The 13,968-nt window shown below is 38.3% G+C and overlaps 1 protein-coding gene across 4 annotated transcripts in view; it reads right to left on the reverse strand.

Moving 5' to 3' along the window:
* Nucleotides 1-13,968, reverse strand: part of VPS41 (VPS41 subunit of HOPS complex) — a 123,516-nt gene that overhangs the window by 61,742 nt on the left and 47,806 nt on the right. For 3 of the 4 annotated variants that reach the window (XM_075493560.1, XM_075493557.1, XM_075493559.1), the window contains 3 exons: nt 12,577-12,651; nt 6,801-6,863; nt 5,573-5,638 (listed from right to left, as the gene is read on the reverse strand). In XM_075493560.1, coding sequence (XP_075349675.1) covers nt 5,573-5,638; nt 6,801-6,863; nt 12,577-12,651 — 204 coding nt within the window. Of the gene's footprint in view, nt 1-5,572; nt 5,639-5,724; nt 5,823-6,800; nt 6,864-12,576; nt 12,652-13,968 lie in introns of those variants that run through there. The other variant, XM_075493561.1, reaches the window with a different exon arrangement.

Genomic DNA, 13,968 nt, shown 5'->3' on the forward strand with positions numbered 1-13,968 from the left:
AGGAGGTGCAGTCAAGGGAAATCAAGCAAGGAGGCAATGGCAGGCAACAACAGCACTGGGAGGTAAGTGATGGCAACGGTGAGATACGAAACAGGAGCTGCTGCTGTAGTTCATGGAGAGAAGCTAGAATTTTTGAGATGTTTAATACAAACAAATGCCATAGGACTTTTATTAGGCTGTACTTTTAATAACTCAACTGCTAGATTCCAGCTGTCACCTATTCACAAAGAGCTACAGAATTAACACCTTGGAAAGCAAGTCCTGCAGCCTTGCAGGCAGAGACACAAGCTCTCACACATTTCATATATTTAGATCCTCTTTGCTTGCCACCTCAGGCAATGAAAAAAGTTTTCTACACACGTTTGCAAAACACACAACTATAGATTACACGCACACAGGACTACAATCCATTCTCTCTTTACACAAACCAAATTTGTTTGTTACAGCACAAGGAGAATGTTTTGGTTTTCGCGGTAAAGAAGAAATGTGCATCCAAATAATAATAAAGAAGAAATGTAAGCCAAATAATCTGCTTATTAAGCAAACAGGACATCACCACATATCAAAGTCTCATCTACTTAATAATATGGGATACATCCGGGCATTACACATTGCGGCAAGCAAATAGCAGACCTGTGTTATTGTGGCTTGCTTGCTCCTACCGTTTGTTTTCTACTTATGGTAAATTATCCAATGCATGGACAGAAATTGCCATAGTATTTACTCTTTCTTCACTTAAACCAGACCTTTGAGTATTTACTGACTGACATTTTATAGCTTACAAAGCATTCTGCCTTTCTTGTCTGGTACTCTTCTACCCACCATAATGCCAAACAGCTGACTATCTGCTTTCTAAAAATGGACTGTGCTGCAAACAGCATCCTGACAATTTAATAATTTGTCAAAGTAGTCCAACCAGTTATTATGAAGTACATATCATAGGGTTCAGAGGTAAAGGTCATCTACTTACTCAAAAAGCAAAGTGCATCTGCTGACACTAAAAAGCAGACAATTAAAAAAAAAAATCTGAGACATTCGCTGGCAGACTTGACTTTAACATACCAATTCCACTACCCGTAACAGCAGTTGCAGATCCCCAAAAATGCTATTTCTCTTCCCGTTTGTGCATTGTTTGCAATCGCTATCCTTTCCCTGTATATGATGTTGCTCCACCTGAAGTGGAAAGGAATTCAGATTGTCTTGCTTCACGTCTCAGGCAGGAGACACCATGGGTCCAGCCCAGGATTCTAACACTCAAATAGTATTTTAGATTTTTTTTTTTTTTTAATAATGAGAAATTTGCCCCAGGTAACACTAAGTTCTCTCTGCTTTTATAACAGACAATGAAAAGAGAGTCTAATGTTTAAGCATGGGCATCAATATGCTCAGATGCTAATTCTGGGAGGACAAATGGGACGAACATGTTCAGACACATCTGCATTTGGAAACCAGTTTTTATAGTGTATTTTCTCCAGCAAAAGAAATACAGACCCCATTTAAAATATGTTTTTATATCTATTTCCACCATATATATATATAATTAAATATATTAGGTAGATATAGACACAGATAGACATAAAGATGTGACTGCTGACAGTCACAGGGTAAATTTTCAGTTTTATCTTGGTTCCCTAGCCCTTAAAATGTTTCAGATTGGATACTCAAATCAACACTTATTATACAAAATGCATGTCCTAGGCAAATGAGGAGCCCAATCCTTTAAGATACTGAACATCCTACTCCATACTGGCTTCAGAATTCATTTGCTTAATTGTGCTGGGTTCCCACTACCATGCTGGGTAGAGAACCCCTCCAAAAACCTTAATTACTACACTTACAGCAGAGTGACTCAATCACTCTAGAGGATTCACTCTGCTAGGAATTTTACTACAAAAACCTTCGTGTCTGATTACTGATGTTAATCAAAATATGAAATAGGAAGTCTCATCAATGCCTCTGCCAAGAAAGAAACCTCAAGTTGTCCTGCTATCCTAAGTTATCTTTACGTAAGATGCAGTAGCTGATACCTTGACTTTGGAACTGAAATATCCTTCAGTCTTCTCTCTTTGTTAGTTCTGCCTCTTTAACCCTCTGGATATAATGGATACTCGAACTTTGCAATAACGTTCATTTAGTTGATGTGTTGGGACAGATCAGCACTCTAACGGTTAAACAAAGAACACCTTGTTTTCAGCTTTACCACCCTCACTTAGTTGGCTTTTACCCTGTTATTTTTTAAGATTAGACCCTTTTTTTAAAAGGTAGAAGGTTATGGCCTTCAATAGCACAGTATTTGTCTTTTCCCTTGCTTTGAAGCTCTACTGTCTGCTCTGGGCAGGAATGCCCTGTTATTTACAATATACGGTATTATTATTTCAGGGTTACCATCCTCTGCTAAGTCATCACAATGGTGCTGTAGTTAATTGTAGAGATAAGGGGCAGGGGAGCAGGGAAGCACCTCTATTTAGTATGGTACCTATTGCTTCTCACTGCAATCATGTCAACGTTTCCACAGTACCTGCCTTGTTTCTAGGCACAGATAACATTCATTCATTGAACAAAAGGGGGTGAAAAAAAGCTTTTCCAGCCCAAAATAGATGGCAATATTATCCCAAGCTTAAGGAAAGTTCTTTACTTTTAAAAACTAGTGCTTTAGTAAGCAAATAATTTAAATTGGTTAATTAGTTCATAACACTATTTAGAGAAAAACCGCTTTTAAAAGGACTCTAGTACATGCCTAGTTAAGCAACTGTATAAACATATGCACGGTAGAGTTAAGCTTCCAACAATCTGCAATGATTTAAACAGTTACCCCTGGGAGCACTGCTCTTAAGTCAGCTTTAGGTCCGGCTTAGCTTCTAAGACGTGGCAAATCTCAGCATCACACAACAATTCACCCAAACATCCACCTGTGTTGGGAACCGAAGACCAGCACCACACATCTCTGAAGCACATCACTTAGCTTTTTTCCCCTTGCTCTCTACTTTTTTTTTTTTTTTAAGAGATTGATGCTCACCTTGAACATTTGCAGAATGCTTTGCTGTGGGTCTTTGAACTGAAAAGTCTATTTTTTATACATTTTTATATTCTTATGAACTGTGTATTTCTCAAAAAATTAAGGAGGTGGTAATTTACAGTTATAGTCCCCCCACCCCATTCATTAAGGATCCTACTGAGGCAGATGCTTGGCTACAAAATTAATAAATTTAAGCAGATCTTAAAGTGGTTTTTTGAGATAAGACAAAACCGAGTGTTAAGGTCTTGCTTCCTGTGTGCACGTGTGGTTTGGCTTCTTTATTTTGTTTCACTGTAAACCAAAATCAGCATGAAATTCAAGTAGGAAATCAAGAACATCCTCCTCATATTCTGAGATAACAATGTTCATAATGCAACTAGAGGGGTTTGAGGAAGTGACCAAATTTCTTTCTGGGTCCTTTTATCTGCTCTAATTATCTTAGCAAACAATTTTTTTTAAAACCTAATGCTAATATACATTACAGTCACCATCTCCCAGAACAACAAAAAACAAAGACAGACGCCACAACCCTTTGCGCAAAGAGTTCACACACTTCACACTATGTTTTTGAATGCAGCTCAGGCAAGGAGCACAGCATGAGGACTTTAAGCAAGCTTTTCTCTTAAGCCTGATCCAAAATGAGGATAGCCTTACCTCTATCCTTACTGCTAACCCTGCCTTGGTGTGGGTGGGGAAGACAGGCAGCATGCCTCCCACCACTGCCAGCTATCAGCTACGAAGTCGCTGTGTCCCTGGCAAAGGCTAAAAGCGCAGAGACCTCAGGAGCCACAGGAGGTCCCGTCCCGCTCCCCGAAGGAGCTCACCCAGCTACACAACCTCCAGACACAGGGAGAGCGATGCGAGGTCTGGAGCCCGAGGTGGTAGCCTTCAGCCTGCTTCTCCTCCCTCTTGCGGACGAACTCCCCGTTGCCTGCTGCCCCCATACAGCTCTTTGGCTTTACACTTAAGGAGAGGTGTAAATAAAAAGCAGGGATGTTTCTCAAGGCCTTTTTCCTTTCAGAAAAAGAAAAAAAAATCTTCAATAAATAAGTAGGTGGAATTTAACTTTCTGAATTTTCACAGAGCATTTTGTTGTTGCCTTTATACAAGCACATATGCTCCTTTTGGAGGAAAGGAGAAAAGGGGAAGGGTTTCTACCACAAGGCTAAGAGGTTTTATTTGTTGGTTTTATGTATCAATAAAATCAAATTACAGGTGTCGAGGGACATTTATTTCAATGCTAAATACCTTATGTTAAGATGTCAATTAAAGTTTTCCTGAAGAGGAAAGTTCCTCAGCAAAAAATGAATGCATTAAGAACGAGTATACCATTCCCCAGAGGACAGAATATAAAACAACCTGTCAAGTAATCAAAGATAACCAAAGAGAATGTGTTAACTCCCTGATGTTTTTTTCTGTTCGGCATCAGGTGAATGCAAGCTCTTTTACCAGCTGACGGAGCCCTGTTCTACTAATTCCCTGCCTCTCTCTTTCCATACCCCTTTTATCAGCACTAAAAAGCTTCACAAACTGGTGGCTGACAAAGACATACACTGACTGTGCATTATTTTAAGGACAACACCAACTCCGACCAGCCAGCAAAAGCTGTCAAGCATACACGCCACTTAAAAAGCAAAATAAAACACAGCTATGCTTTGAAACATATTGAACTGTTAATGAAAATTAAGTTGTATTCAGCACTAGAAGTCTATATTTCTTACATGCTAGTAAGGGAGAGCCATGGCATTCGGTTTGATGCATCTATAAGTGCGGATTGTTCATCCTCAATTCATAAGAGAAGGCAACAGGAAAACTCCATGAATTCAAGAAACTGTTCCAAATCAAACTTTTCATATTTTGACTGAAAATGTGCAATGTGATACAAGATACCTGTAGGACCTAGAAACAGCTGTAATCTGGAAGTCAGAATTGCACCCTACACCAGTAAGATACCTAATGCACATTTAAAATAACAACTGTCCCAAGTGGGAGACTTTAACTACACAAATACAAGTACTTAAAAAAGCAGGAGCTCTATTCTACCAAGCGCTCGCCTGAATTGCTTTACAAACAAACAAAAAAACCCACACCATGAACAAGAACTGATGAAGATATTTGGGTTTGTTTACTTAAAAAAAAACAAAAACAATCATCCACAGTTAAAGCAAAAGAAAAGTCCCAAACACCAAGACCAACATGCATTGTAAAAGATCAGTATTAAGGTTTAACTTGTGCTCCCACTTCAACAAATTAAAATGAATGGAGAAAATCTGGCCTAGGAAATGCAAATGACATTTTTTTCAGACTATGTAGACACAAGTATTTCTACTCTGAAGCTCAACTTGTTGCAACATATTTTTAACATTAAAAGTGCACTTCCCTTCCCCCCCAGAATTAGTCTTAATTAAGTAAGAATGTTTTGGAATACAATGGATAAAGAGAAGGAAAAAGCAGAATTCTTTGCTCTAGGTGTTAAAAATCATATACACAGCCTTCTGAGCTATTCCTAAAAGCTGTTTAAAGATAGCCTAAGTTCATTACACTATGACTGCTTACCTTTTTCCCTCCTGTGACAAATTGCTTGAAGTGGGATCTTACAAAATGAGGATGAACAGCAACAATCTGAGGAGGAGGTAGAAGGGAGAAGAAGGGAAAAAAAAAAAGAGGACTGTGGCTTAAAGAGGAGTTTACAGTGAACACCACATCACCTTTTTAAACTACATAACCCTTTGTCAATTATCAACTATTACAGCTGAGTTCTTTCTCTGAAGTAGAGCCTAATTGTTTCAGACATCTCTTTGTTTTTCCTAAAAAAGAAGAAAATTATTCATATTATATGGCATGTGACAAGTCACACGCCTGACACTGAGGGCAATGCTACACAGAGCAACTACTTTTTTTGCACAGCAGGCAGCAGAATCAGGACCGTGCAGCACAGGACTGCCGTGAGCAAGGGTTACCCCAATTAAGTCTTGTTTGGGCCCTGCCTAGACGGCACACACACCTCAGCCCTGTCACAGGACAACCTCGTGTAGCATCAACACACCTTAAACAGCCTCTTTGCCTTACGTGTTACATGTCTAGTGTGGGAAATCCAACTGTAAGAGTGGTAAGGCCCTAGGATTCAAGTGAGTTGCATATGATGTGTGTGAAAACTTAACGACCTCATTCCTTTCCCCCTGCCCAAGAGCAGCTGCAACATGGAAGACCCCAAGCAGCAAAACGCGATCATTTGCCCACACCAACTTTCCTCCTGCAAGAAACGTTTCTTGTTAAAAACCCCTAGATCTACCCATATGCCTACTAGAGGTGCTTTTTCAACAGCCCGGCAGCCACACGTGTCTCAAGCAGAGTATAACTGAAGTTTTCCCTTCAGACAGGGTACATCAGCATCGCCACCCATTGCCTTATCCCGAGGCAGGGTTAACGGATATGAATTGCTTGCAAAATATTGACCTCACAGTTAGCAGAACCCTCAGAATTTGTATCACAGATCTACAAAGAAAGAAATATGTTGAGACAGGTAACAGCTGAAACAGGACAATTTCTCTTTCACTTTGCCTTTTGTATTTGAAAAACTCAATAATACTTCTTACAAACCCAAGATCGGCTTTCTTCCTGCCTAACCAGATCAAAAGCTTTTATACTGAGATAGAGAACTATTTTCTAGTGACTTGAATAACATTACAAGGAAGCGGTATTCCTCTCATTTAGATTCAATGTGACCTTTCTGTTATTAAAGACAACAACAACACAATTACTAAAGATTAAAACAAGCACTTACTTTAATAGGACAGTCAAATGTTTCATGAAACTCTTCCGCTGAATACAATCCAAACACCTGCACCTAAAGAAGTATGTAAAGAAACCAAAAATATTTACCTAATAACCACTTGACAATTAAAGGTGAATGTAAATCACTAACAACTAGAAGATTAATTTGAATGCTAACAGTTACATCTTTTTTCCTAAAGAAAAAAAAAGTAATATTTAACAATTCAGAGTTAATTGAGACATCTTGGGCTTCTATTATGGTGTATCTCTAAATATCTGCAGCAGTGCAAAAGTACTTACTTGAATTTTTTTCTTTTCTTTTTTTTTTCTTGTTACAAACACAGCAAAACCTACAAGTTCCTTTTGCTTTAGGCTGATCAAATCTGTTTAACAGATACCGATCTAAGTAAGGTAAGAGCAACATAATAACATTCAGGGGAAGATAAATTAAAAACTCTTCCTTTCTGAGAAAGAACTGTAGGATTTTTTTCCCCTCCAAGCAATACAGGGTTTACATAAGAAAAAAGAAATTTGTGACAATAAAGCAAAACCAGCCTGAAAACCAAGTCCCATATGTTTCTTGGCATCCTCCCCGCCTCCCAAGTGCATTCAGTGCTATTTTGGTTTATTCCATGACCACTGGAAATGTTTTTCTCTGAAGATTCCTCCCTTCTCATCTATGTTGATATCTCAGTACATTTAACAATCAGCACTGAAGCTGTAACCATAGGCCATCAGAATAGCTATCAGAATTAATCCATCTGAAGAAGGCTCAACATTAAAAAAATGCAAAACCAAAAACAAACAAAAAAGTATGTCTCTATTGTCAAAGAGAATTAACAGTTTTTTAAATGTTTTCTTCCCTTTACTTATAGAACAGGTACAGAGGTATCAAGTATCAAGTGCTAAGAAATATTATTAGATTTAGATGCTATGACTACAGAATAGGGTTTCTCAAGCTTTTCGTAAGTACAACCCTCTTTTGGGCTCATGTCTCTTCATCCAACATGCAACATTCCCTTCCCGAATTCTCAGATGAGGCACTTGACAACTCAGTTCCTGCAGAACTTAGGAGTAAAATAGCGCTGAAGACTTATGGCCAGGAATTAATAATTGATTTACTAATTATGATTTCCACAAAGAATAATAAGTGGTTTGCTTTTTCATTATGATTTTAAGAGGTTTCCACCCACTGCCAGAAGCCGTTGGAACAAAATCACCCAGCAGGGACGGACACTGCTGGTGGGAGAAGGGAGAGAAAAGAGCATCCTGTGGAGCGATCAGTAGAAAACTGTATCTGATGGCAAATCTACTTTAGAAGGTTCTCAGACAGGTTTAGTCATTCACCCTTATTTTCTGGAAAAGGTAATCCCTTCATTAACTCTGCTCTGCATGTTCAACAAGTTAGACCCAAAGATCTAAGAGATCTTTTTTCTCTTATTTCTTTGTCTCTCTCCATCCCCATTGTGATTACTTCAGGGGGAAAACAAAAAAAATACTAGTAACAAAAAATAAAAAACCCACTAGACAAAGATCTGCAGAACAAAGCCAGTAAATACCAGTAATGGGCCACAAAAAGTGAGGCTTAATAGCTCTAAAAAGATCAGTTCAGAGGACAAGGAGAAATTCCCCAAAATTCCTGCAGACAGTCAAGGAGACAGAGAAAAAAAATTAGACTTCAGGTAAACTACAAGAAGAACTAAGCCATCAGCGAGGAACTAAGCCATCCTCAGAGTGGCTCAAAGTTCAGCAGTCTCAGTGAAGTAAAAAACATCTCAAACCACCTCATCTCCCTTTCAAGCTTGTCTCCTGGATACATCTCCTAAGCAGCATTATCAGCTCTGTCCATTACTCATTAGCGAATATACTGCCTCTAACAACATGCTTTAAAAATACTGCTGCATGCACTGTGTAGGGCTGAGCTACTGCTCCAAAGGATTGGAAAATCAATATTTGGAGACAGTGAGATGTATCACAAAGCTGTGATTATGTAAGCCAACCAAAGGGTTGTATTTGAGTCGGGCCTGGCTGTAAGCCTAGAAAACCTTTGGGCTGATGTCTAGAGGATTTCGTTTTCTGGGTTTTTGTTTTCATCAGTTGGCATAGCATATCCAGTGCAACAGGCTAAACAAAATAAGAAACAAAGGAAAGAGAAAATAAGACAGAGAGAAGAAAGGAGGAAGAAAAATAACAGATAATGGTTAAAACAACTCTGCAAATTCCATGGAAGCAGAATCCTCAAAAATGAAAACTGATTAATCAAAATTAACATTAGCAACAGTGCCTTCAACATTTTCATAATACTGCATTGAACACAGCAATATAATATTCCTTTAAGAGTATGAAAACAAAATGGAGCCAGTTAACTAAAGAGGAAAAAACAACTCAGCATAAAATACATGTTATCATGTTTACTCTAGGGACACCGTATAACAGTTTATTACTTCTTAATGTCTTTTATTCTTCAGAAAGAAAGTGATTCTTTTGATATTACAAACCTATATTGGATTTATCTATTTCTACTTTCTATCCCCACTCAGCTCATGACGTTTTTGGGTAGCTGGAAAAAGTATTTCATGATGAGAGTCCACTACATTTTGCCAGTCCTGTCCGATTTTAAATACCCAGAAGCCACCACTCCAGTGCATCCAGACTTAGCTGTTTCTTTGCTTCCACATGTGGAAGAAGCAGCCAACCATCAGTGATCAAAAGGCAGGAAAACAAACACATTTTATCTACAAGCCACATTTCTTGAAAAATGATCAGTGTAACACTTCATGGATATTCTTAACAAAAATGTTGTCACAAGCATTAAACATGACACTAAAACATGTAAGCACATGGGTTTTCAGTATGATTTATACTTCTTTGTATAAAAAAAAGTTACAAGCCAATAAGGGTGCAAATTATATCACTGTTGTGTAATGACATGAGAGCTTTAGCAAAATTGGGAGTCAGATCCAGGTTTTTCAAGACAGCATACAAGCAGGCAAAAAACTGACCTAAAAAAACTCCACAATTCTGAAGCTGCAAGCCTGCTTCCCCTTCTATTTATTTCAGCACCAAAATTATCCTCGTATACCCTAATATTTCAACACCCAGCCATTTTCCCCAGCCAGTGGCCAGACTAGAGTGGTGGTGGTTTCGATTTCTGTTCCTTTCCATGCCCCATGCCAGTGGTGACCAGCTGCAGTTGAGTCCATTGGCAAGGAAGATTTTCAAAGAACCAAACGGGCAGTACAGAAACGCTGCAAATGGCTCCCAAAGCATTTGTTGGCCATGTATGACATACAGGTGCCAGGTTTTGACATTAGGTCTGGATGCCACCTGAGGAGAAGAGGGTTAGAGAATTGCACTGTGCTGCTATGCCCCCCTCCCAGTCAACGTAGCTAGTCCAAATATAGTCTGAGAGTGGGAAAAGAAAGAAAAAAGTAGTAAAATAAAATACATCAGACAGCAGAACAGATATGAGGACGGGGTTCTCATCATAAAGCCTTCCTTCAAGAAGACAAATGGTTTCCATGTCCCTCATATTGGATCCACTTTGATATGGGAAAATGCACTCCCTGCCTATTGCAAAAATCTTTTGCAGTAGTCTAGAGGACCTGTCTTCATTAATTGGTAGAAAATACCTGCATCAACCCAGATGGCTCAAAATTCACAGGTCTTTTTATTATACCCCTTTTTTGTTTAAAAGTGATTGAAGAAAACTAAGCTGTTTCTTTTTTTTCTTTTAATAAAAAAAGGATTTCACTATTTTTACTTATTTATCTGAGTTAATGGCAACTGTGCAACCACTTGTACAAGTGTTTAACTTGCTACAATACAAACACTCCCACTGTAGTAAGGAAAGAGCTATAAGGAGTGTAAAGTTACACTTTTGTTACGATCCAGAACCCTGAAGTGCTATGTTATCTGGCTAGGAATTTCTGCCATTTTCTTATACAGTAGCACAACATACAAGTATGTGTTTTCACCCATTTTAGGGGTGGATTCGTTCATAGAGACACACCTTTCTGGGTCAAGTGGGAAGTCTAACTTCTAAAATGTCCAGATCTTTCAAATCTCCAGATGAGCTTTTCAGTGTAGAATATGGTGAAGTATCAACGTCCCTGGACTCTATGAATGCAAATATGATGAATATTGTACTTGTGATACTCCAGCCCTGCATCAAAAACATTACCAGAATTCACCCTGGCTTGGAGACCATAGTTTAGACTGCTTTGTATAGCATATAGTGTCACCTACTGGATCCACAATAGCTCTTCCACTAAATGAAGACTGATTCACTGTTTAAAGTATTGGAGTCTTTTCAAATACAGCCACACCAGAGTAGGGATTATGGATTTTTGAATGTTTCTGAAATCAAATACCCATTTTTAATATGAATTTAATATATGAAAAATGTGTGTGGCTTGTAGTCTCACTGCAACATACATATTTCAAGTCACTAATCCACAGTCACATCTGAGGAGCTCTTACAGCAAGTGCTTGCTTCCCCCCACCATTCAAAACACCCAAACCAACAATGCTAGCTCAACATTTTTATTACCTTGCACAATTACTGACCCTTCCCTTATCTTGCTTAGACAATTAGGACACTCTTGCTGTGTTTCTCACAGGCTGTAAAATTCTACAACCCACTTTGATAGGCACTAGTATCCCAATTACTGTGTCAAGATACTGACATCAAGATATCTCTGAGAAGCAAAAGGCTTGGATACATAAACTGGCTGCCTGCCTGTTGGGGAAAAAAATCACCTATTTGGAAGGAAAAAACCCAAGCGCATACAGTCTAAAGGGGTTGTTTCCCCATTTTGCCTACTTCAAAATCCAATTTTATTTTTAATTTATAGAACTTCTACTGAATAGGATGCATCCATTAGGATGACCGACATTGTTCCTCCCCCCAAGCCTAGTCTGTAAGAAATGTTCTCCTCAGTAAGTCAGATGGATATTGAGAAATGATTTAAATGATTTTTAATGTACTGCATTTGTATATGAGCATTATATTAAAAAAGAAGCTTAAATACACCCTGTGCATTAGAATTTTATCATTGCAAACCAACACTAGAAAAGACTGCCATCGACTTAAAAACAAAAAAGACATTCTTATAAGTGGAAAATCAATCACCAAAACCACTAAATGTCACAGCTCAACATTCCAGAGAAGCACTGATAATTGTTAGTTATACACTGCACAAATGATGTATGTCCTCAATCAAGGAAGTAGGTGCCAGTTTTTTAGGAAACTGTACATATATTGATTTTACATTTATTTAATGTGGCTGTTGTAAGACACTTTATTCTTCTGATAAACTATGATTGCTTATCAAAAGATTCTATAATTCAAGAGAAACATTCATAACGTGTGTGAAAATGAAAACCCCCAGCCCACAGAAATCATGCCCACAAAATCCAATTTTGTGGATTTATAGCAGAAAGGCATTAAACTACTGTCTTGCAGGAAAAGCAGAGTAGTCACTGAAGTATAACTGGCACAGCAGTAATGATTAAGGTGACATGTCCTCCTGCCACAGCTGTTAATCAGCTTAATACCAGTTACATTATTGACATTCTTGTAATTACTTTTCCTACGGCACATTTGTGCAAAATATATTTGACTTTAATTTTGAGTATTCAAAGGTGAGTTCAGGTCTCAAAATGGATGGTCAAAGTGGTGGTGCTAAATGCAGGAATTAACTCCACAGGTATCACAATTATCTCAAGTGTAATACTGTGGACTACCTGCTACCTCATTAAATATATAAATGGCTTTGTTGTACCTTGCCATCTTCTGAACAAACACCCATGTGTTCTCCACTTTCATCCAGGCTGATCTGATTTATCTTCACTGGGCTCTAGAGAAAGAAAAGAAAAGAAAGAAAAAAGACTTTTAAAGTTGACTTTAAAGTTACATCACCAATCACATGCTTTAACACCCCCTACACTTTGTGAGATTTATATGTTAACAGTTGTGTAATGTTTAGTTGCATGAATTAAAAAAACCCCCACAGAATAGGTATTCCTATGACAATGCCAAAAGACAGCCTTCTTTCCAGCCTTTCGCCTAACCCAGAAATTTGACATTTTTTGCAGTTACACGCCTCAGGGCTCTGGAGCTCTCATGAAGTGCCAGGCTTGCAGACCTTGAGCATCTGCGTCTGCACACCAGAGCTGTTCGCTAAGAACCTCTCCTGCTATCAAAACTCAGCATAAAAACTCAGCATGCTGACCACAGAGGCATCAAAGCAACTGAAAATTCTTCTGGTTTGGTCTGATGGCTATACTGGTAATTATTTCTTTCTTCAAATCCCTTCTCTTGCTTTCATTTTTGCCTCTAATAGTGTTCTCAGAAGCGAGTATTAGAAGGTATTGAAGTGCAACATAGGTTTACTCATTCTTAGACAAATACTGACAAAAGCCTGAAGGCTGCCCCAATTTAATAAATTTTCCTTCCCTATCCAGATATACTTTTGGTTCTAATCTACAGGGTTATAAGACATCTGTTACTGTTTACTTTAGCTTAAACACGTATCCTTACATTAAGTACTGAGGACTAACTTACAACATCATTTGGTTAACGCGATGCATATCCTCTCTCACACACAACCCCATGCAATTATATTCAAGTACCAAGAACCTTCTTACGTACCCAGATTCTGATTTCACCCTCTGTAACAAATATCTCATAATTTCAAGCATCACTGAAGGATCTTCACCCAAGTAAGTCTCTCTTACACATTTAAGAACAACTTTTCTTACTCTCATAAAATTTTGAATGGATTGAACCACAAAGCAGATCACTTCTGTGGTTCTGAGCATGATAAAAGAGTAGTCCATCGTATGTTTGTGTGAAAATAAAGTGTCACTGGAACAGTGCTGGAGTCATGGGGTCACATTAGAAGTTACACAACTCTGTCTAAAATATCACAGGTCCTTATATACGCTATGGCAGTTGGAATTACATAAAAAGTACACCATAAAAAGTTATATAAAAACACACTGTCCAGATGGACTATCTACAGGACATAAACTGAGGTCTTCTCACAGCCTTTGGAAAGCTTTTCCCCATAATCTTTCACACACTAAAAATCCCAGCTCAGGGAAATGAAGGTTTCCTCTCTTCCGCCTTGAAAAGAATATATGCCCAAATCACATTTCATTTTCTAGAAGTT

The sequence above is a fragment of the Mycteria americana genome, chromosome 2 (genome assembly GCF_035582795.1).
Source record: "Mycteria americana isolate JAX WOST 10 ecotype Jacksonville Zoo and Gardens chromosome 2, USCA_MyAme_1.0, whole genome shotgun sequence".
Lineage (NCBI taxonomy): Eukaryota > Metazoa > Chordata > Aves > Ciconiiformes > Ciconiidae > Mycteria > Mycteria americana.